At 50.0% G+C, this 24,514-nt stretch overlaps 1 protein-coding gene across 1 annotated transcript in view; it reads right to left on the minus strand.

Annotated features, from left to right (window-relative positions):
- Nucleotides 1–24,514, minus strand: part of ANOS1 (anosmin 1) — a 607,978-nt gene that overhangs the window by 23,929 nt on the left and 559,535 nt on the right. Inside the window, exons 8-9 of the mRNA XM_077754738.1 lie at nt 14,579–14,784; nt 10,940–11,084 (exon numbers count right to left, since the gene is read on the minus strand). Coding sequence (XP_077610864.1) covers nt 10,940–11,084; nt 14,579–14,784 — 351 coding nt within the window. The remainder of the gene's footprint in view (nt 1–10,939; nt 11,085–14,578; nt 14,785–24,514) is intronic.

Here is a 24,514-nt window from a genome sequence, read left to right on the forward strand (position 1 = left end):
GTCTCCTGAGACGACCGGGCCCCTCGAAACTGCCATCCTGTGACACGGCTGGAGCCCTGGAAACTGCCGTCCCGTGACACGGCCGGGGCCCTCGAAACCGTCGTTCAGTCACACAGCAGTGAGCGGGACACTGCCTTCCTCTGACACGGCCATGACACCCTCAAAACGCCCATCAACTGACACAGCCGGGGCCCTTTACACCGCCATCCTCTGACACGGCCGGGGCCGTCAAAACCGCCGTCCCGTGACACGGCGCTGAGTATGACACGGCCATCCCCAGACACGGCTGTGCCCCCCCAATACCGCTGTCCCGACGGGGCCGTTCACCCCGACACCACTATCCCCTGACACGGCTGGGCCCCCCGACACCGCCGCCCCCTGACACACCCAGGCGTCCCGACAGCGCCGTCCCTAGAACCGCAGTGCCTCCTGACACCGCCGTCCCGTGACAGGGCAGTTTCCCCCCGAAAACAGTCACCAGACACGGACGGGCCCCCGACACCGCCATCCCCTGACCCGGTGGTTTCCTGTGACACCACTGTCCCCTGACACGGCCGGGCCCCCCAATACTGCCATCTCCTGACACGGCGATTTCCCCGACACCACTGACACTGCCACTGCCGGGCCCCCACAATACTTTTCCCTGACAGTGCGGTTCCCCCCGACACCACAGTCCCCTGACACAGCTGGGACCCTCGAAACTGCCGTCCCGTGACATAGCTGGGGCCCTAGAAATCGCCGTCCCATGAGACGGCCGGGGCCCTTGAAACTGCCGAACCGTGACAAGGCTGGAGCCCTTGAAACTGCCGAACCGTGACACGGCCAAGGCCCTTGAAACGCCTTCCCCTGACACGGCCGCGACTCCCTCGAAACCGCCGTCCCCTGACACGGCCGGGGCCGTCAAAACCGCCGTCCCGTGATACGGCGGTGAGTAGGACACAGCCATCAGCAGACACGGCTGTGCCCCCCCAATACCGCCGTCCCCTGACAGGGCGGTTCCCCCGAAAACACTGTCCCCAGACAAGGCCGGGCCCCCAGACACCACCGTCCCCAGACACGGCCGGGACTTCCGACACGGCCGGAACCCTGAAAACCGTCTGTGTGACACGCCGTCACCGACTCGGCCGGGCCCCCGACACCGCCGTCCCCTGACACGCCGCGACTCCCTTGAAACGGTCATCAACTGACACGGCCGGGGCCCTTGACACCGACATCCCCTGACACAGCGGTTCCCCCCGACACCGCCGTCCTGTGACCCACCAGTTCCCCCCGAAAATACTGTCCCCAGACATGGCCGGGCCCCACGACACCGCCGTCCTGTGACAGGGCAGTTCCCCCCAAAATATTGTCCCCAGACACGGCCAGGACCCCCGACACAGCCGGAACCCTCGTAACCGTCTCTGTGTGACACGCCGTCCCCGACTCGGCCGGGCCCTCGACACAGCGGTCCCCTGACACAGCTGTGCCCCCCAAAACCGCCGTCCCCTGACACGGCGATTCCCCCGACACCACTGCCCCTGACACTGCCGGGCCCCCACACTGCCGTTCCCTGATAGTGCGGTTCCCCCCGACACCACTTCCCCAGACACAGCCGGGACGCTCGAAACTGCCGTCCTGTGACATAGCGGGCCCTATAAATCGCCGCCCTATGAGACGGCCGGGGCCCTTGAGACTGCCGTACCGTGACTCAGCCGGAGTCCTTGAAACTGCCAAACCATGACACGGCAGCATGGGGGGTCACCGCCTTCCCCTGACACGGCCGCGACTCCCTCGAAACGGTCATGAAGTGACATGGCTGGGGCCCTTGAAACTACCGTCTCATGAGATGGTCGGGGCCGCCAAAACCGCAGTCCCCTGACACGGCGCTGAGTATGACACGGCCATCCCCAGACACGGCTGTGCCCCCCCAATACCGCCGTCCCGACGGGGCCGTTCGCCCCGACACCACTATCCCCTGACACAGCCGGGCCCCCCGACACCACCGTCCCCTGACACACCCAGGCGTCCCGACAGCGCCGTCCCTAGAACCGCAGTGCCTCCTGACACCGCCGTCCCGTGACAGGGCAGTTTCCCCCCGAAAACAGTCACCAGACACGGACGGGCCCCCGACACCGCCATCCCCTGACACGGCGGTTTCCTGTGACACCACTGTCCCCTGACACGGCCGGGCCCCCCGACACCGCCATCCTGTGACAGGGCAGTTCCCCCCGAAAACATTGTCCCCAGACACGGCCAGGACCCCCGACACGGCCGGAACCCTCGTAACCGTCTCTGTGTGACACGCCGTCCCCGACTCGGCCGGGCCCTCGACACAGCGGTCCCCTGACACAGCTGTGCCCCCCAAAACCGCCGTCCCCTGACACGGCGATTCCCCCGACACCACTGCCCCTGACACTGCCGGGCCCCCACACTGCCGTTCCCTGATAGTGCGGTTCCCCCCAACACCACTTCCCCAGACAAAGTGGGGCCCCTCGAAACTGCCGTCCTGTGACATAGCGGGCCCTATAAATCACCGCCCTATGAGACGGCCGGGGCCCTTGAGACTGCCGTACCGTGACTCAGCCGGAGTCCTTGAAACTCCCATCGCGTGACTCTGCCAAGGCCCTTGAAACTGACGTCCAATGAGACGGCCGGGGCCCTTGAAACTGCCGAACCGTGACAAGGCTGGAGCCCTTGAAACTGCCGAACCTTGACACGGCCGGGGCCCTTGAAACTGCCGAACCGTGACACGGCCGGGGCCCTTGAAACTGCCGAACCGTGACACGGCCAAGGCCCTTGAAACTGCCGTCCCCAGACACTGCCGGGACCCCGACATGGCCAGACGCCTCAAAACTGCCTCTGTGTGACACGCCGTCCCCGACTCGGCCGGTCCCTGACACTGCCGTCCCCTGACACGGCGGTTTCCCCTGACACCGCCGTCCCGTGACCGAGCAGTTCCCCCCGAAAACACTGTCCCCAGACATGGCCGGGCCCCATGACACTGCCGTCCCCAGACACGGCTGTGCCCCCCTAAACGTCCGTCTCCTGACATGGCGATTCCTCCCGACACCACTGCCCCTGACACTGCCGGGCCCCTGGAAACTGCCGTCCCGTGACATAGCCGGGCCCCTATAAATCACCGCCCTATGAGACGGCCGGGCCCCTGGAAACTGCCGTCCCGTGACACGGCCGGGGCCCTTGAAACCAGCATCTCATGAGATGGCCGGGCCCCTCAAAACTGCCGTTCCGTGACACGGCAGCGTGGGGGTCACCGCCTTCCCCTGACACGGCCGCGACTCCCTTGAAACGGTCATCAAGTGACACGGCTGGGGCCCTTGAAACTGCTGTCTCATGAGACGGCTAGGGCCGCCAAAACCGCCGTCCCCTGACACGGCGCTGAGTATGACACGGCCATCCCCAGACACGGCTGTGCCCCCCCAATACCGCCATCCCCTGTCGGGGCCGTTCGCCCCGACACCACCATCCCCTGACAAGGCCGGGCCCCCCGACACCGCCGTCCCCTGACATACCCAGGCGTCCCGACAGCGCCGTCCCTAGAACCGCAGTGCCTCCTGACACCGCCGTCCCGTGACAGGGCAGTTTCCCCCCAAAAACACTGTCACCAGACACGGACGGGCCCCCGACACCACTGTCCCCTGACACGGCCGGGCCCCCCGACTCTTCTGTTGCCTGACAAGGCGGTTCCCCCCAACACCTCCGTCCCCTGACACGGCTGTGCCCCACAGAAACCGCTGTCCCCTGGCACGGCCGGGCTCCCTGACACTTCCGTTTCCTGACAAGGCAGTTCACCCCGACACCACTGTCCCCAGACACGGCCAGGCCCCCCAACACCGCCGTCCCCAGACACTTCTGGGACCCCGACACTGCCGTCTCTTGACACGGCCACACCCCTCGAAACTGCCGTCCGTGACACTTCCGGGACCCTGACACTGCTGTCCTTTGAAACCGCCGCACCTCTCGAAACTGCCGTTCTGTGACACAGCCGGGCCCCTCCAAACCGCCATTCTGTGACACAGTAGTGAGTATGACACGGCCGTCCCGTGACATGGCCAGGACTCCCTCGAAACGCCCGTCAACTGACATGGCCGGGGCCCTTGAAACCGCCATCCTGTGACACGGCCGGGCACCTTGACACCACCGTAACCTGACACGGCCGGGCCCCTCGAAACCGCCAATCTGTGACATGGCAGTGAGCATGACACCGCTGTCCCCTGACATTGCCGGGCCCCTCGAAACTGCCGTTCGTGACACAGCAGGGCCCCTCGAAACCGTCGTACCGTAGCACAGTGGTGAGTATGAACGGCCATCCCCTGACACGGCCGGGACGCCCTCAAAACGGCCTTCCCCTGAACGGCTGGGCCCCTCGAAACCGCTGTCCCCTGACACGGTCGGGCCCTCGAAACCACCATCCCGTAACACGGTGGTGAGAATGAACGGCCGTCCCCTGACAAGGACGGGTCTCCCTCGAAACGGTCTTCCCCTGACACGGCCGGGCTCCTCTAAACCGCCGCCCGACACCGCTGTGCGCCCCCCAAACCGCTGTCCCCTGACACGGCCGGGCCCCCCCGACACCGCCATCCCCAGACACTGCCGGGGCCTGGCCCTGTCAGGGTATACCATCCGTGTGGCGTGTCCCATCGGACACCCTCCACCTGCACACGGCCTCGGATCACTGCGTGGACACCATCCGTGTGGGGGTGTCCCCTCTGACACTCTCCACCGGCACTCGGCCTCGGACCCCCCAGGGTAAGGGCTCCATCCGGCAAGATGGCCCCCAGTGCAGACACCCCTCACGGGTCCTGGTTGGCACCTGTGTTCTGACCACCTGCTACAGGTGGGCGGTTCCAACCACCCCCAAGTTGGATTCAATTAATTTGCTAGAGTGGCTCCCACGACCCAGAAACACTTTACTCCCTAGACTGCCTATCAGTTTATCATAAAAGCTCTCTTAGGATGAGCCTGATGAAGAGCTGCCCAGGGCCAGCTACGTGAGAAGGCGCACGGAGCCTCCACGCCTTCTCCAGGGGTGCTCCCCAACCTAGAAGCTCTCGGAACCCCATCCCTGTGCATGTTTACGGAGTCCCTGGGCCAGGAATGGGGCCAAAGACTGAATACATATTTCTTATTTTTAATCACAGTATCATAGGCCACTTTGAGAGGCCCTGTGTCATCCCCCAGAGAGAGCCCGTGTACCCAACAACAGAGAGAGCTCAGAGCCCAGAGGAGGCTGGGCTCTTGGCCAAAATTCATTTCTTTCCTGGTCACCATGGAGGTAAAGAATCCTGCACACACACACACACACACACACAGACACACACACACACACCCATCTGTTGACTAGCTAACTAAGGACTGAGGACTTTCACAAGCCCGTTTGTGTGTGTAATCCCTGCACTGTTATGGAGTGACTTCAAGAATTTGCCAAGGATCACTAAGATACTATGTTTAAACTCTGTGTGAATTTTATCTTCCTACATTCTATTATATCCTACGCAAACTTTTATTTTTCACTATGTACATGTAAGGACATTGTTTTCTGTATCTCCAGTGAACCGGCACTGCTCTCTTGAAATGTGTCAAGGACAGAAATGCATCACCGTGTAGCGTTGCTGAGGCCACAGGTAATGGACACACAGGTGCGTGCTGCACTCCTACGAGCCTGGCCCTGACTCCAGGGGGTGACCTGTGCTTCCATTGCTAAATAAGAGTGGAATAAAATCATTCCTACCTACTGTAAAAAGATATGAGGTCTGATTTATACTCTTATTTCATAGTCCCAAAGTTACGAGAACTGGATGACTAGGCTGTTTTTTCAATTGCCACAATTCTGATTAATTTCACAGATCAGGAGATCCCAGATATTTTCTCTCTGCTCTATTGTTATTTTGAGTAGCGGTAAGAATACCCCTCCCACATGAGGCAATTCTAAAATATCAGTAATCTACCAACACTGGAAATACTCTCCCAGCCTCCAAAAGAGCGAGCTGCATTTCCACTTAAGACAGTGTTACATCTTTCTGCCTTCAAAGGGCCCTTTTATAAAATGTCAGAAACATCCAGCCTTTGCCTGCACAGAACTTTCTGGCATTAAAACACCTAGCAGCCTGCAGACCTGGAAAATATAATTCAAAAAGTAATTTACATGCCAGCATTTACTACTCTCTTTCGTATAAAACATAATTTCCCTTGCTTATTCTATAAAGTTGCAATTATTCTTTACTTCTCATTGGTTCATGATGAAATACACAGTGTTCTTGTAAAAGTCATGTACTAGCATTTATGAGACTGTATATCACCATCAGTGAATGAAATCCTGAAAAATATTCACCCGTATCCTGCATAATCCTTGGTGAAGCCCATCTCTTCCAAGGGATGCCCTGAGTCAAAACAATACTTTGCACGATTCCTTTTTTTTTTTTAACTTTTCCTTTATCACCTTTCTGAATCCTCACAAGAGGAATAATTGTTAGAATAAAGTGGCCTTTGATAGGTTAAATCTTGTATCTATTGATCAGTTAAAACATTATTTAATTTTAAAAGATGATTAGAAAGTAACATTAGTGGGGCTCAGTTGCTTAGGCATCTGACTCTTGATTTTGGCTCAGGTCACGATCTCAAGGTTCATGAGATTGAGCCCCTCATCAGGCTCTGTGCTGACAGCATGGAGCCTGCTTGGGATTCTCTCCCTCTCTCTGCCCCTTCCCAACTTGTACATCCTCTCTCTCGAAATAAATAAACTTAAAACAATTAAATTTTAAAAAGTGACATTAGCATTCACAATCAACCTGTCTGATGGAAAGTTGACTGAGGTTGTAGGTGAGAGAGGGATTACTGATTGCATTTCACAGGTATTTACGGAGCTGTGCTTACATACCACACATATGCATGCAGACACAGCAACGGACAGATACCCGTATTGCATGATGTAGGTAAGATTTTGGTTTGGCGGATGTCCTTTTCCAAGTTGGGAAGTGGTGGGTCTCGACCCCACATGGTGGAATCTGCAGTATACAAAAGGAAAGATGTTTCCACCTCACGTTACAGAGGACGGAGGAAGATAAACATGATGTGTTCATACTGACGGGGAACTGTGTGCCTTTCTGAGAACGAGGAATGTGCATTATACGGTGCATTATGGCTTAAAGCAGGAGAGACAGACAGGTTTATAATCACCCTTGAGAGGGTGGGAGAAGAAGCTAGTTAAAGAGGATCTCGCCAAGCCGACGGGCTTGTAGGGGGGCTCCAGGAAGACTGAGAAAGACCTAGATGTGCTGCGGAGACCCAGAGCCCAGCCCAAGCTCTGTGTCCACAGGCCCCTGACCGGGCACTCCATGTACCCCCATGATAGCAAGCTGAAGTCCAATTCTTCTTGTTCTGGGTTGTGGGAAGAAACACACATCATGGGCGTCTGCAATCCCACAGCAGCTTCTAACAGGGAAGGAATGTTGTTTACCAGAAAAACCAGGGCACAAAGAGGCAAACTTCCTTTACACAACAGATGAAATTCCTCCCAGCAGTAGGAGGAAAAGGTCTTCAGGGAAGCATGTGTCTACAGGACTTAGATATGAGGAGGGGCCAGGAGGGAAGGATGAACTTTTGGGAGAAGATGAATAGGTGACACTGTTGAAAGCAGAACTCAGAAGGAGGAGAAAACTCTTACTCGGCTGCCATTTTCTAAAGCACGTGTGGGCTGCCATCTACAGAATGGATAGTTAACAAAGAGTGGAAACACATGCTAATTAGGAGACTTGTTTAATTGTAAAAAAGAGATGGGAATGGCCCGACCATGGCAGAGAATTTGATAGATCCCACAGAGCACTTGATGTTACAGACAAAAAGGACTTTCTAAAGAACTGCATTTCTGGAGAGAGAGAAAGTAGAAGCATGAAGACTGGCCTCTCAATCTCTGGCATGAACAGATGGGCGAAGGATGGAGAGTCTGCCGTAGGAGAGCCTGGGAGAGGAACAGGCGTGATGGCTGAGCACCTGCTAGCCATCCCTGTGCAGGTGCTGAACTGGCAGCTGGACACGGGGTGGGGGTGGGGGGTCAGACACACAGATGGTCCTTGAGTCCACGCATTCCCTGAGCTCTCCCAGGAACCGTGCTGCATCCCCACGCCCCTCCCTGCCTTCTCCCCAGCGCTGAGTTCTGTGCACACACAGTGTTCTCTCCAGTCTCGAGGCGTGTGTGTGTGTGTGCGCGCGCACACACACACACACACACACACACACCTGTGTGTGGGCAGACGCCCATGCCTTGTGGGCCCATGGGGCACTCACGACTCTTGAGGGCTCTTATTCCTACTGAAGTTTTAGTTTCTTCTGCTTCCATTACTACTGCATGTGCAATGGACTGATGTCTGTGCCATCATGTTTACATGTTTACCTTCCAAACTCAATGTTGGGCAGAGTTCAAAATGCAGGTAGTGGTGCAATAATGTGTATGTGTGTACATGCACGCACAGACACACACACATATACAAATACATGGTGCCTATGTACTATATCGTGTATACTTGGCCTATAAGTATATACTCTATATACTGGACCTATGTTTATAGTATACTACAGCATTACATAGCAATTACCCCCATCATTAGGCACAGTAATGTCACGATTCGTGGCCCTACATTTCAAGTGGAGGAAAGGATGGATGACAGGATTTAAAAAGTCTATACACATATAGAAAAGTTTCCAAGAGAATTTTTAGGCAAAAGTTGTATCATACCCAGAGAGATGCTTAGAAATAGTTGACTGTTTCAAATATATTTAATCTCCAAAGGGATGGTTTCTCAAGCAGGTAGGAAGCTGTTTCTCAAACTTTTTTGAAAGCATCATTTCAAGCAGACCTGCTCATTCTGATCCTATTTTTCCCAGGTGGTAGAAGATAATTATAAGCAATGACTGCATCTAAGTCTGCAGAGTGAGGCTTGCCTTTCCTAAATTCAGACAGGCTTCTAGCACGTTCTACCCTTCTGCAGCAGGCCCATGATGAAAGGCAGATACCATGGGGCTCTACTTCCAGGGAATCAACATCACACGGTGCTTTAATCTATCCAGTTCCCAGAAACCTTGCCAGGCGCTTCTCTGAGTGGTTCTAACCAGCCCCCTCTTGTAAACAAAGCCAGAAACAAGAAAGGAACTTATTTTTGGCCCAGATAGGACTGCCATGTAAGAGACTGTCCTCTTGTTTGGCTCCGTTTGTGGCAAACATAGTAGTTTAGAAAAAATGGGAAACAAGAAAAACCAATACGGGAAAAGTTTACTAAACGGAATATTAAGTAGCATTTCAAGGCGCGCCTGGGTGGCTTAGTCGGTTAAGTGTCTGACTTTCGCTTAGGTCATGATCTCGCGGTTCGTGGGTTCGAGCCCCGCGTCGGGCTCTGTGCTGACTGCCAGCATAGAGCCTGGAGCCTGTTTCAGAGTCTGTATCTCCCTCTCTCTCTGACCCTCCCCTGCTCATGCTGTCTCTCTCTCTCCTAGAAATTAAAAAAAAAAAAAAAAAAAAGCATTTCAAGAAGCAACATGACCACTGTGGAATACCGATAACGATGGGTGTGTCACCAGTCCTCAGGTTTAGGAGACATGACGTTTCTTCCTAAATTTCCACTATGACAGCAAAATATTGCATATTCAGTAGATACGAATCAAAAGTCAAAGGTAAAACTGAAACATGAGTCAACTGATACTGACCAGTCTCAACCACCCAAATGTTTTGCCTGATTTCGGCAACACGCAACAAAGAAAAAAAAAAAACCAAAATTCAGATTTTGCTCCATATGATCTACAAGAATGGAAGATATCCTTGTTTCTCTCACTCCCCACGTTGACACATATAAGTCATCTCAGTGGGCAGAAGACGCTACTTCCCAAATTCAGCAACTGTTTGGCCCGGGTAGTATGACTCAGCAATACACATCTCTGATACGGGGCACGTGATCTACACATTTTTGCCCCTTCAATAAGTATCAACATGATCAAGGGAAAGTTAAACACCAGTTTGCTGGAAAAGAGAAGTGCCCGAAATGTAGGTCCCTCCCAATGGTTCACTGCCACATCTGGGACCTCTGGGAGTTAGAAATGCGCGTTTCCAGTGCAGATGTGGAGCTTGTGGAGCCTGCCAGATGTGGGGAGAGGGTGCAGCCAGGGAAGAGACACACAGCGAGGCCAGAAACGTACATCTCCACAAGGACAGGGCACTCGCTGTGGCTGGCGGAGTGTGCGGGTGTGAAGTGCAGGGACGGGACAGGACACTTACTGTGGCCGGTGGAACGTGCGGGTGTGAAGTGTGCAGGGGTGAAGTGCAGGGATGGGACAGGACACTTACTGTGGCCGGTGGAGTGCACAGGTGTGAAGTGTGCAGGTATGAAGTGTGCAGGTGTGAAGTGCAGGGAGGGGACAGGACACTTACTGTGGCCGGTGGAACGGGCGGGTGTGAAGTGTGCAGGTGTGAAGTGCAGGGACGGGACAGGACACTTACTGTGACTGGCGGAGTGCACAGGTGTGAAGTGTGCAGGTGTGAAGTGCAGGGACGGGACAGGACACTTACTGTGACTGGCGGAGTGCACAGGTGTGTAGTGTGCAGGTGTGAAGTGCAGGGATGGGACAGGACACTTACTGTGGCCGGCGGAGTGCACAGGTGTGAAGTGTGCAGGTATGAAGTGTGCAGGTGTGAAGTGCAGGGAGGGGACAGGACACTTACTGTGGCCGGTGGAACGTGCAGGTGTGAAGTGTGCAGGTGTGAAGTGCAGGGACGGGACAGGACACTTACTGTGACTGGCGGAGTGCACAGGTGTGAAGTGTGCAGGTGTGAAGTGCAGGGATGGGACAGGACACTCACTGTGGCCGGTGGAGCACGTGGGTGTGAAGTGTGCAGGTGTGAAGTGTGCAGGTGTGAAGTGTGCAGGTGTGAAACGCAGGGACGGGATAGGACACTCACTGTGGCCGGTGGAGCGCGCAGGCGTGAAGTGCAGGGACGCCTTCGCCCCCTTCAGGCGCGTCTGCCCCCAGTAGGCGATGGCCTGCAGCTCCACGGTGTAGCCGCAGTCTGGCTGCAGTCTGTCCAGGATCACCGAGTTCTGGGCCTGCAGGGGAGAGAGGATTCGCCCAGCTGGTTACAAACTGCTCTGCCGCTCCTCTTCCTTGAGGAGCCAGACGGTCCTCAGGGAGCAGCTCATCAGCCCCTACTGTACCTGTGCCTTTAATTTTCTAAGTTCACACAATTCTCTCCATCTTTAGGATCTGAAAATCTAGTTTTACTATCAATATAAATTGTACACAATACCCAAACAGACTTTTTAGAAATTGTGTCTTATCCAATCATTGGATCCTCTTCCACGAGTATAGAAATGAATAATTCAGGGGCACCAGGTGGCTCATTCGGTTGAGCATCAGACTCTGGATGTCAGCTCAGGTCATATCTTCCCATTTGTGGGATCAAGACCCACATGAGGCTCTGTGCTGACACTGCGGAGTCTGGTTGGGATTTTGTCTCTCTGCCCTTCCCCTGCTTACTCTCTCTCCTCTTAAAATAAACAAATAGACTTTAAAAAAATGTAAAAAAAAAAAAAAAAAAACAGAGAAATGAATAAATCTGCCCCCAACGATTCTAGACACCACTTCATGGACAAAAGAGACATATTTGCCATAAACTGACAGAGGCTTGTGTTACCACATACCTGGAAAAATTATGAATTGGCACTAATTGTATTTCTTTGATATTTATCCTAAACCTTCTATGAGTAAATTTCAACCAAAAGTGGTCGTAAAAATCATCTTAAGAAAATGCTTTAAGATCTTTTTGATCATCGTCACTGTTAATAGCAAGTACTCATCTGAGTTTGTGTGTGATGCGCAGCGTTAAATGAAGCAAGTCGAAACCCTACTTATTTGCTTGATGGCTGGAGGCCAGATGGAATTTTGGAGGCCAGACTGGGAGATCCAGTGACATCCAAGGGCACGTGCATGACGGCAGCTCCAAGACAGGAGCTCAGGTCCAAAAACTCTGAGTCTGCTGCTCTTCCTAGGGTTCAAGAAAAAGAGGGTCCTGAAGTCCCTTACAAGAACTTGTGATGAAGGAACATAAGGTTATTGTCTTAGAATTCAAGATGGTTGTCCAACTATTATGCGTGTGTTGACATCAAAGAGCTCCCTGGCTGTAGGACTTGCCTACAAATGGTCAAAGCGGTGGTATTGCCGATCATGAAGGTCAGACGGGGTCCATCAGTAATGCAACACCCAACAGCACAGGCCACTGGCGGCCCTCACTTTCCAGTGTGGATGGTTCCAGTGTTAATTGTGCAGCGTGCTTGTTGTATGAAGGAAAGGCATCGTCTGAAATCATCGAAGACGGAATCACATCTCCAAGTCCCTTGCGTAAATTCCGCAGCCACTAACCGCATTCTGATCACTGTTCCAGGACTTGTGAGATCTCTTTCCAGCAAGAGAACATGCTTCTTGTGGGCGTTCCAGAACTCTGAACTTGAGGCTTGCTATAAATTATAGACAGCATCGCTGTATGCTTGGGGCTTTTGAGGGGTCGATTATCAGAACGCGGCCATCCTCATCTGCTAGGCTCCGCAAGGCTGATGGGATTGCATTTCCAGAACTGGAAGTCTCAGAGTCAGACTCCAGACTGTGGCTGCTTATCCTGGTGAGGTGGGGACTGCACTCTGCAGCCTCCTACCTGGTACTGCCAGAGAAAAGCCATCCCAGTGTCTTGGGATGGACGATCTACCTCTTTTAACCTTCAGCATGTCTGCATAAACTACCAATTCCCAATGTCTTCTAGTCACGGCTTCCTGTCGGATTGCCTGTCATTCTGCCTAAACGATTATCTCCCAGGTAAAAGAAAATCCACTTTTGAAAAAGCATCCCTGTTGAAAATCCCTTCTCCCCTTATTTACCTAGGGTATTAGAATGAGATCTTGGTAAATGGGAACCCATGGATTCCCAAGAAGAAAATTTCATAATTTCTCAACGTTCTTATGGATTTTTCCAGTTTCTAATCTTAATGTCAGTTGGTCAGATTTTAACATGGAGGAGTCAGTGACCCACATGACCTACGGCTTACCTGTAGTGGACCCAAAAACGTAAGTCACTCATAATATAGTAACCTACCATTTTGGCTACTCTGGCCCATTAACGATTTCAGTTAAACTTTGCAGTTCACGTTTTACTTACTTAACTGATGTAGAATAGAAATAAATTGCAAAGTTTCCTAGTAACCTGTGAGGCTATTTGGTGACTGATGGTGGAAGTGTTTGTATATGTGTACGCTCGGGGAGGGGGGCAGTACCATAACCATTTCACACATCATATTTTGCTTCTGATCCCTATGATCCCTTCAGATCTTCCTATGAGATAATCATACATTGCCAATTATCAATTGCTGTGAAGTCCTTCAAAATAAAAGATGGAACAGTCAGGAAGTCTCTTAAAAGTAAAACCAAACTAGGCATTGCAACTAAATATTGAGGATACAGACGTGTTTTAGAATTCTAAATGGCACAGCAATTGGAATCTTCACTGCCAAAAAAAACCCAAAAAACCAAAAAAAAGTCTTGCTATCCTTTTCAAAAATGTTTTCAAACATTTGTTTTTTATGAAATCCGACTTTATAAATTAGGGGGAAGTTGTTTATTTAGGTTTTGTAACAATAATAAAAGAATGTGTACAAAAAGGAAACCGGGTAACTCTGTATTATGCACTAAGAACTTCATACAATGCAAAATATTCACTACCATAGAAATCTCACTTCAGAAAATGGGTCAGTGAAGACTATTTCTTTTTTTCTTCTTCTTTTTTTTTTTAAATGTTTTATTTATTTCTAGGAGATAGAGTGAGAGACAGCGTGAGCAGGGGAGAGTCAGAGAGAGAGGGAGTCACAGACTGAAACAGGCTCCAGGCTCTGAGCTGGCAGTCAGCACAGAGCCCGACGCGGGGCTCAAACCCACGAACCGCAAGATCATGACCTAAGCGAAAGTCAGAAGCTTAACCGACTAAGCCACCCAGGCGCCCCTGAAGATTTTATTTCTTGCCATCTGGCAAATAAACCCAGAACTCGAGCTCTTTTAATCAACGAGAGAAATATATTGTCAAACATGCATTTTCCAAGCTGTGTACTGTTCCACTGATTAGATTACAGCTGGAAACACCTTCAACAGAAAAGCCGGGAACATTTGTTCTTCGATTTACAAGGATCTCAAACAAACCCAAAGAAAAAGAACTAAATGTAAAGGACATTTTGAATTATATCGTTTTCTATGACTGGACAGTTAATATAAAAATGATTTGTGCCCCTTCCCTTTCTGGAGTTGGGCCTGCCGTTTGGATGTGAGTCAGTCAATGGGCTAAATGCAGCTGTTTTTTGTTTGTTTGTGTTTTACCTAAAATGTCAAAGGCAAAAACATGTAGCATGGCCCTCCATTCCTGACCTTCCTCGGCCCAAACGAAAGGGATGGGACCCTTTCCTTCACGCATCCCTTCCCTTAGCGAAGCAGAGGCCACCTTCCCGGTCAGCTGCCCTGAGCTCTGATACAGCCTGGAAGAAGACAGCTCTCTTCTGGTTCCCACTTACCCCATCCGTAGTCTTTCTCCGCTTCTTTTTCGTTGGGACAAGTGACTTGGTGCTGACCGTCCAGCTCCAAAATACCTTATAGTGATGTACAGGGATGTCTGCTTCCTCGGGGACATCCCAGACAATGGCCACGGTCACGGTGCCGTCACCATTGGTGGTGGAGTTTGCAAGCCGGAGATTGGCCGGGGCGGGGGGCGCGGACGGATCTGAAATCCAGGAGAAGGACAAACAGTGTGACTCGAGTACCAAGGTGACAACGAAACTCACATCCTAGCAGGTCCAATGACTACATGGTCAATGCATGAGCACTTCCTGGTATGTGTAGAAACGCTGGAAATGAATACAATCCCCTTTGGAAGCCTCTGATGAGAATACAGTCTACAAAAAAGTAAGATGCATTTGCATGGGACATATCTGTAATCTAGAAGGCTCCTTCAAGGCATTTACATATCACAGAGTGTGAGTGGGGGAGGGGCAGAGAGAGAGGAGGCACAAAATCCAAAGCAGCTCCAGGCTCTGAGCCGTCAGCACAGAGCCCAACGAGGGACTCGAACTCACAGACCGTGAGATCATGACCTGAGCTGAAGTTGAATGCTTAACCAGCTTAGCCACCGAGGAGCCCCAGATTGCTTAATTTAAAAAAAAAAAAATGAGTACAGGGGAGCCCGGGTGGCTCAGTTGGTTGAGAGACTGACTCTTGTTTTTGGCTCAAGTCATGACCCCCAGGTCATGGGATTGAGCCCCCTGTCAGGCTACACGTTGAGTGTAGAGCCTGCTTGGGATTCTCTCTCTCTGTCTCTCTTTCCTGCTGTCAGAGATAGATGATAGATAGATAGATAGATAGATAGATAGATAGATGATAGATAGATGATAGATAGATAGATAGATAGATAGATAGATAGATAGATAGATAGATATGTGATACTGTTGATAAGGTGGTTCAAAACGGTCAACTTTAGGAACCTTCTAGGAGCACCTAAGACATACACTGGAATACAGTGATTCAGTGAGTCTGAGTGGGACCCATCTCTCTATTTTTTATATTTTTACATAAATACGAATTTATATGTTTTATGTGAAATATCTTTCTCCATGTAAAAAACACAGGTAAGTTTGCAGGAGATGACCTACCTGCACGCCGGAACTTGGAAAGCATTGCACCTGCCCGTGTCAAAAACCAAGTGGTGCGAACATGACTCAACTCTATGCAAGCTGAACACACTTGTCACTGTTACCCTGGGTGTGGGAAGCCCAGGATTCCTAGCTGTCCTGGCTCAGCAGAGCCCCAGGAGCCGTACTTGGGTCATCGGCGTGATAGGACACCGCCAACCACTGCCTCGTGTTAGAGTCCCATTTTCTACCTGACACAGCTCTGCTGAATTTCCCCCTCGGTCCTGCGGGATGCTCATTCTCTTCTCTGCCTGATCCCTGCTCTGCTTCTTCCCCATGCCTCCATGTCTAAACAAGATGGCGTCCAGCCCCCAAACTCGAGGACCTCTTCTTTCTCGGGTACTCGCACTTTTTAAGGATCTCGTCTGGGGACAGCTTTACCCAGACTCTGTGTGCTGCAGACTTTCAAATGTATGTCTTCCACATAGACACTATCCCAAACTCAAATATTCAGATGGTCTTCCAGTCAGTGGCCCTTGGAGGTCTCAGAGGCAACTCAAAACTAGTGTGTCCAGCACTCACGTCATAACTGTCACCACGCCACAGGAGCCTACCCTTCGGTAAACAGACATTCCTCCTTCCACTTAACCAGACTGAAAACCCTTCTTGGGCTCTCATATCCCCTCAGGCTAAGTGCTGTTAGCACAGACTTGAGAATATATCCAGGAGTACTGCTTTTCACCGCCACCAGCACCCACACCACACTCCCCCTTCCCCCATCACTGCCAACGCCTCGTATCAATGCTCCCTCACACTGCGGCCACCTCCCTGGAGCCTGCCCTCAGCACAGAAGCCAGGTGATTCCTCCCTGCCCAGACCGCGGCCCAATTCTCAACTGCTAGGGGCGTCCTGGCTCACTTAGAGTCAGGGTATTAGCATCTGCCACACACCCTGCAAGCCCTGGCCGCACAGTCCCTCCCAAACCTTTCCCAGCCCCACCTGGCCCCTCTGCTTGAGCCACATCGTCCCCATACTGTGTCTTGGAGAGGAAAACCATGACACCACTGACACTTTTCCACCCGCTTTGCCTACATGCCCTCCCCCGGAATCTACCCATGGCTGGCTTCTCACCGCTGAGGGTCGACCAGGTGCCCTGTTATGCAACATGGCTACCTGCTCTTTCCTCCCACCACCAAAACTGGCTGACCCGTGGTTTTCTCCTGCTTTGTTAGTCTCCACAGCCCTTATTACTAACTGACCTATGATGTCCTTCATGTCCTATCTGCCTCCGCTCAGGAGAAGGAAAGCTCCATGAGGGGAAGTTTTGGTTTTTTTATCTGTTTTTATCTGAAATCTGAAGGACTTCTCTTCCCAGCATTGATGCAAGTGCCTGGCACACATCAGGCTCTCAGGAAACAGTTACTAAATGAATAGATGAATGAATAACAGACTTCTCGTAAATGCTGACTTTGATTTGTGAGGCAGTATTTCAGTTTCCGTTTTAAACCCGGTCAGTGGGAAACGGGTCAGTCATAACAAGACGGTGAAGTGAACCGAGGGACTGTTTCTGGCTTGAAATAAGAGACAAGAGCTACAGACTTTTCTGAGAGGGAGCCTCGTTTGCAAGCTAATCATCACTTCACGGCAAAAAATAATTTTTTTAATGCATAAAGATAATCACAGCTGTACATGTCCTCAGTGATGTACCTGAATGGGTATAGGCGAAAATAAGTAGTTACGTGAATTCTCTAGTTACTGTACGTTCATGAGAGGAGCTCAAAGTCACCTCCTCTCCTAACAGAGAAATGCAAGTTTAAGAAGATCTACTAGTATTAGGGATTCTCTGTTGTCTTCATCTGCTCCGTTCACTACATAATTACTTCTCTGGAAAACCGTCTTACACCTTGGATGTGATCATAATAATCTGGAAAAATACCTTCTAGTTTACAAAACATTATGAAACATGAAACATTATTATGTTTATGAAACATAATTCATGAGAAGAACCTATGCGGAAATAATGCTTTCAAATATGTGAATCAGTGATATGTGCTTTATATTACCTTAAAAGTAAAGCTCTGACAATTCACAATATCAAGACGGTGTACTGCTGTTACCAAGATGAGACACCCCCAAAACAATCACCGTCCAATTACGAAGCAAAAATGAATTGCAGACACCATGTGGTTATTGGCCTGATTGTCCTACATAAGCCAGATATTCACTTGGCCATTCACTCCCTGTAGATGTCAGGGGGGAGGCAGACTGTCCCATGTGCCTAATCTGAAGGATTTCACTTGCAGTCCTAAAATTGCCATATTCACGTCATCCATCCCGTGCCTCGGGAGATGGCTCCCTCCATTACAAAGGAAAATATATTCCCTTTGCTGCGTTACACAAAATCTCTTCTTTCCATTTGCTCGATGTCGTAATTGCATTGTAATTTTTAAATGTCTGCTCGGAAGTCTGCGTGTGAAAAAGAAAAACACACACAACCTATTTTAACAAAGCCCTAAGGGATTCTACAGTGTACTCGTTGGTGCATTTTAACAAACTGGTAAAGGCCTTAGGGTTAGAGAGGTGAGGTGACTTCTCTGAGGTCATTCAGGTAATGGGTGGCAGCATAGTCGGGAGTGAGAATGCAAAGAAGGGTGACGCTCTACAGTGCACGCCTACACATGTCACATCCCTACACATGTTGAATGTCCTCATCACAGCCATGGGCCAGTGTCCCTGGACAGAAAATGTGGAAAGCCCTTTCACGGGGAAGTGTCCTTTCTCATACACAGTCTAGTGCAGGGCCTGACAGACTTTTTCAGGGAAGGAGCAGAGAGTAAACACTTGGGGATCGGCACACCAGACAGTCTCTGTGATAACTACCTAACTCTGCTGCTCTAGCTAAAAGCAGCCATGGAAAACATGTCAACAAGTGACCTGTGTACCAATAGAGCTTTATCTGTAAAAGTGGGCGGTGAGCCAAATTTGGATCCCAGGCCATAGACTGCCAAGCCCTGAGCGAGAGTCTTCCCAAAAGCAGTGATACCATTAGCTTTTTGAAACTTGACATGAGCACCCATTTCTAATGTTATAAATGTATGGTTGTGCTTTGTTGAGTAAATGTTGGAGTTCTGTCCCCATTTTGCAGATGAGGAAATGAAGGGTGGGGGAGTTTACATGTTGGAGTGTAGGTGGGGGGTATCAGAGCCACATCAGGAGACCAGGGCTCTCCAACCCCTCCCTCTGGGCTTAAATCAGGGCACCCATCCCCCACCTCGATTCCCTCTGTGCTGCCTCCCACACCCTCTGGGCAACCTCCCCGATTACCAGCGGAAACATCTCAGAAAGCGGAAAGGAAGCGCGCTTCCAAAGAGCTGAACGAGGAAGGCTGTGCGTGCTTCCTCTACTTACATACAATTTCTGGCACAGGCTGTACTGATCATTTAGCATGAATGCCAGTGTTAGCGCTGGACAAAAATAGTTTCTTTCATTAGCAATCTTAGGTGGTGCTTCAAGCCAAGGAGGATGAGATCCTGTGTGGGTTTCAGAAGGAGAGATTTAAGGTTTCACTCTGTCTTTAACCTCTGGTGGATGATGAATGCCACAAGTGAGTAGGTAGTACGCAAACAGCAAAGAAGAGAACAACGCTTATAAATAAATAATATACATGTACACATGTACATTCACACATGCGCCCATAGACAAACAACGTATGTTCTTAAAAAAATGGATGTTAATTTGATCACCTACTTCATTTCCTCAAATGATATCCAAAGATCAAACCTCCCACTGAAATGCATCACAGGAATAATACCCCTTAAGGTAAGTAACAGTGACCAAGTGGATATATATATATTTTTTAACGTTTATTTATTTTTGAGATTGAGAGACGGAGCGTGAGTGGGGGAGGGGAAGAGACAGAGGGAGACACAGAATCTGACGCAGGCTCCAGGCTCTCAGCACAGAGCGTGAGGCAGGGCTCAAACCCACGAGCTGTCAGATCATGACCTGAGCTGAAGTCGGATCCCTAACCAGCTGAGCCACCAGGCGCCTCCCAAGTGGATATTTTTAAAGCAGTGTTATAACTACGCACAAGTTCTCTGAATTAGAAGGTTGGTTCTGATAATGTCACTTTTCTTTCCAGACTCAGCAGTTGGGGTAGTTTTCCTTCCCTCATTAAAAAACTATATATATCACCATGCAGTATCTAGACATTCAACACCTCCTAAGCCTGTGAAAAGCTGCAGAAGGTACCCTGATGACTAAAGTTTCAAGACACATGCATTACAGAGTCTTGCCCAATGGAAACAGCACACATGGAGCAGCTGTGGGACAGCATATAAAGTCACGGGTCCCCACGGAGCAGCAGGGGACTTTATTACTCTGCATGATGTCTGTTCTCATTTTACTAACACTGTGTAACGTACACACAGAATAACATCCGGTGTGAGACTTGCGCGCTCTGAAAACAACGCTATCTGCATCTTTTCCTTTTTAACGTATCCTGGGCTCATGGCAAAACAGACAAGGAAGGTGCATGGAAAGCCTCGAATTTGGAGGGATGTGAATATAGTAACTAGAAGTTGACATATTAGCTTAAAGATAACAGAAGGAGATTGTTACATTTTTCCTCCTATGGCCCTTTAGCTTGTGCTGTTTCAGAATGCTCAACTGTTACTGACCAGTCTCCAACACCCAAATGTTTGACTGCTTTGGCAACACGCAAAAGCAAAACAAAATAAAGCAACAACAACAAAAAAAAAAAACCCTAAAATTCAGATTTTGCTCTGTACGATCTACAAAACTGAAAGACGTCCTTCTTTCCCTGGCTACCCACACTGACACCCAGAAGTCATCTCAATGGGCAGAGGACGCTACTTCCCAAATTTAGCAAACGTTTGGCCCGGGTAGTATGAGTCAGCAATATACACTTCCAATACGGGGCATGCAGTAGATGTACATTTTTTGCCCCTTCAATAAGGATCATCACGATCTGGGGAAGGTTAAACACCAGTTTGCTGAGAAACATAAGCAGGCGTGGCGTGGAACCCGAAACGTAGGATTTCTGCAGGTACAAATGTGCCATGGTTCACTGATGGTTCACTGCCATGTGCGGGGCCTCTGGGACTGGAAATGAGTGGCTCTGGTACAGACGGACCGGGGAGCCTGCCAGACGCAGGGAGAGGGTGAGGTCAGGGGAGAGGCGCACAGCCAGGCTGGAAGCGCACACCTTTCTCCAGTGATCGCCGCTGGCTGACACAGGAAAGGGCCCGGGGACCTTCAGGAATGCGGGCATTCTTTTCATTAAACTGTGAATATATGTATTTTAAACCACAGCTGAAAATGTCCGCGATCCGCTGTGGCAGGAATCCCGCAGCGTGGAGTCCAGCCCTGCAGCTGCCGCCTCCCAAGGTCAGTCCCTGCCCTTCACGGCTTCAGGACACACGCTGGCTTGTGAACCCAGATCCTCAGCCAGCCGTGCCGTCACCCCGAGCAAGCTCTGCCCGCGTGTGGACGATGTGCCTGCGCAACAGCCCGCACCAAGGACTGAGTCCCCACGGTAAGGAGCTCTGTCGTCCTCACTGACGACAAGTATGAGACCCCAACTTCTATCCTGTGCCTTCTCTTCCTCCCATCGCCGCCGTTCCGTGGCCCGCCTCCCAGATAAGCCACGTGCACCCAAAGCTTCCACTTGCACGGGCTCCGGAGGAGGCCTTGGCTGGCAGATCAAGCGGCACAGACAGGAGCAGTGACCCTCTGTCCTGTGTATGCACCGTGCTTCCTGTGGTTTGTCCAATGCAATGGGATGGAAAATTCCGGTAGATCTAGGATCTGGGGGTGGGATGGCTAGGAAGACGCCTCATCCTCACAGTGACTAGGACGGGAAGTCTCCAAGTGCATTACCATTTCCAGTTTCCAAATAAGGAGGCAAAAGCCAGAAAGAGGCACTATGCATTGGGATATTGAATTATTTGCAATTTTAACTTTTAACGTCGAAGCCGATTTTCCATAAGTACTGGGGGAAAGTTAGGAGAGGATTTAAATAAGTGAATACAGAAATTATCTCAACCTCTCTTTTGGGCTTGCTGCTGCCAGCAAAAATTCCTGATTTTCTCCATTTTATAATCATGCATTTCTTCTGGGGGACACAGGGGCTAACAGCAAAAATGGTACTCACCGGGGTGAGAAAAACATGAAACTGGGTTACCACTCTATCAACGACTCAGAATTTTCTGTAACAATCGGCATCCTGAGGGGCTGAGATTAAGTTCTTGGAAAACACGTGAGTTACGAGGAAATTAACTTAGTCAATAGCCAATCCATCCTGGCAAACCACAGACTAATTTTGTAGTTAAACATAACCATAAAGACGAGAATGACAAGATTTGGCTTTTCCATGAAAATCAGGATTAAGGCCAATGAATAGCAGACAGAAAGCATAAAGTAAATGAAACCCGTTTTATCAAGTTTATTTTTTTCTGTATTTAATTTTCCTTTTATTTTCAGATGTGTTTATTGTAGATGGAAAAAGTCCTTTCCCTTTTCCCTTGACCCAGACTGAAGTGATCAAGGCTGGCCCTCCACCCAACTCAAATACACTAGAAATTACTTACCCTTTGTACAGACTATTACTTTAGAAGCAATAATTCTTTCTCAAAGCAATTTTAAACCCCTCATGGACTTAAAACTGGTACAGTTTCAGTTCTGGAGCACAGTAGGAATAAATGGGCTTTCATTACATGAAAATGTACCATTTTTTGGAACGTGGCAGTCAGTGTTAGCGTGTTCTATTTCCTGCTTTTGCAAATATGCCCCATATCCATACTTCCATACATCTCACTGAGAGGAACATTCTAGACTCTCGTTCTTGCACTCTTGTAAACCCAAAGTGTTTGTACAGAATTCACAATCGCCTCTGGTTTGGTTTAAGTGAAGATGTGTCAGGAAATGACGGGAGTGTCATAATTGCGCTACACGGTTGCAGATTTCCTCCAGGACTTTTCCAGGGGACACGTGACCATTTACAAGATGGCGCCACATCTTTCCCCACTTAACCTCGTCAAACGAAGAATGCGCTCTTACTGGGGAAAAATTGTTTAAACAACCTGATAGGAATTTAACTTACATATAATGAAACTCACTCACGTTAAATGAACCAGCCAGTGACTTTTAGAATTTACGGAGTTGGCCAATCAGCATTACCCACTAGAAACTTCTTAAATCGGTCAGCTTCATTCCTCCACGTGTGTCCCCCGGGGGGCTCACTTCTGGCTTCGTCCAGATTACCATCGCCTTCGCCCAGGATCATCGCAGTGACCTCCTCCGACCCCCTGCTTCCTCTTCCTCTCCCCTCGTCTCCTTCCCACACAGCCGTCGGAGAGGCCCAGTAAAATCTTAGCCACATCATGTCCTCTGCTTAGCATGTCCCAGCCATTCTCATATCAAATGCAGCATAAAAGCAAAGCCATGCTCTTTACAATGGCTGCGAAGACCCAGCAAACCCAACTCCCTCCTTCCTCTCAGGCTTCATCCCCAGCTACCCTGCCTTGATCTGTGGATCTACTCACAGGCTCCTCTGCTGTTCCAAGAACACTGCAAGATTAGTCCTGCCTCAGGACCTTTGCACCGACTGTTTCCTGGAACTGGAATGCTGCTCCTTCAGGCTGGTGCAAGGCTAACTCCTTCACTTCCTTCACACAAGCATCTCTTTCTCAGCAAAACCTTTGTCTGCGCTCCCTAAAACTTTAGAAAAACAAAATACCCCTCCTCAGTATCTCCCTGCATTCTATTCTACCATCAGTAATCACTCTCTCCCCTACTTTACAACAGTATTTTACTTATTAATCTTGTTTACAGTTTCCTCACACCCCCAATTGGACTACATCTGTTTGCCTGTGTGTGTGTTCCAGAATTTTCCAGAAAATTCTTTCCTTTCATTCATTTACTATCCCCTATACCCAGGATAGCGCCTGACACATATAGGTGCTCAACAAATATTTGTTGAATTCACAGAGGAATGAAACGTGAGTGACCCAAGGAGAAGGTAAAGACTAAAAACTAACTTTGTTTCTACCTTGAAGTTTCCCCAGTGAGGCATGGAGGCTCTTGGGGGGTTCTAACAGTGGAAGATGGTGGACACAACTCTGTGAATACCACAAATCACTGGGTTGTACAGTTAAGAGGAACGGCTTTATGGTGCGGTAATTATATTTCAGTAAGTTGGTTAAAAACGGTTTTCCCATTGCAAACCATGAGAGACTCTTAAAGGCTGAGAACAAACTGAGGGCAGATGGGGGTGGGGGGAGGGGAAGGGGGGGTGATGGGCATGGAGGAGGGCACTTGTGGGGATGAGCACTGGGTGTTATATGGAAACCAACTTGACAATAAACTATGAAAGGAAAAAAAAAAACTGTTTTCCCGTTGAAAGCACATTTCTGAATTTGATGAAATTGGAGTCAAGTGGCGAAAGCTGTGGTGCGACCTCGGAAATGGTTAAGTATCCTTCGGACCAGTCCTGGAAGGAAATATCTGCAGCCTTTAGCCCGTCTATTACACTTCCATAATACTGTGATGCACTTTCGCTGGAAAAGTAGTAGGATCTACCATGCATTCTATGCAGACATTTCCGGTTCGCAGGAATTGGAGTCCGGGATGCTCGCTGCTGCGTGTGTTTGGAACATGAGGAGCCAGAACAACAGAGTAATGAGAGTGTGAGGCATCCCCAGCATGGTGCATTCTCATCCAACAAGAGCCTGTTTACATTTGAGGGATGCGGCCGTGATTCTGGACGACGAAAGTGCTCAGACACACAGCGGGGGTGGGGGGGGG

This window comes from Crocuta crocuta, unplaced genomic scaffold, assembly GCF_008692635.1.
Source record: "Crocuta crocuta isolate KB4526 unplaced genomic scaffold, BGI_CrCroc_1.0 scaffold221, whole genome shotgun sequence".
Taxonomy (NCBI): domain Eukaryota; kingdom Metazoa; phylum Chordata; class Mammalia; order Carnivora; family Hyaenidae; genus Crocuta; species Crocuta crocuta.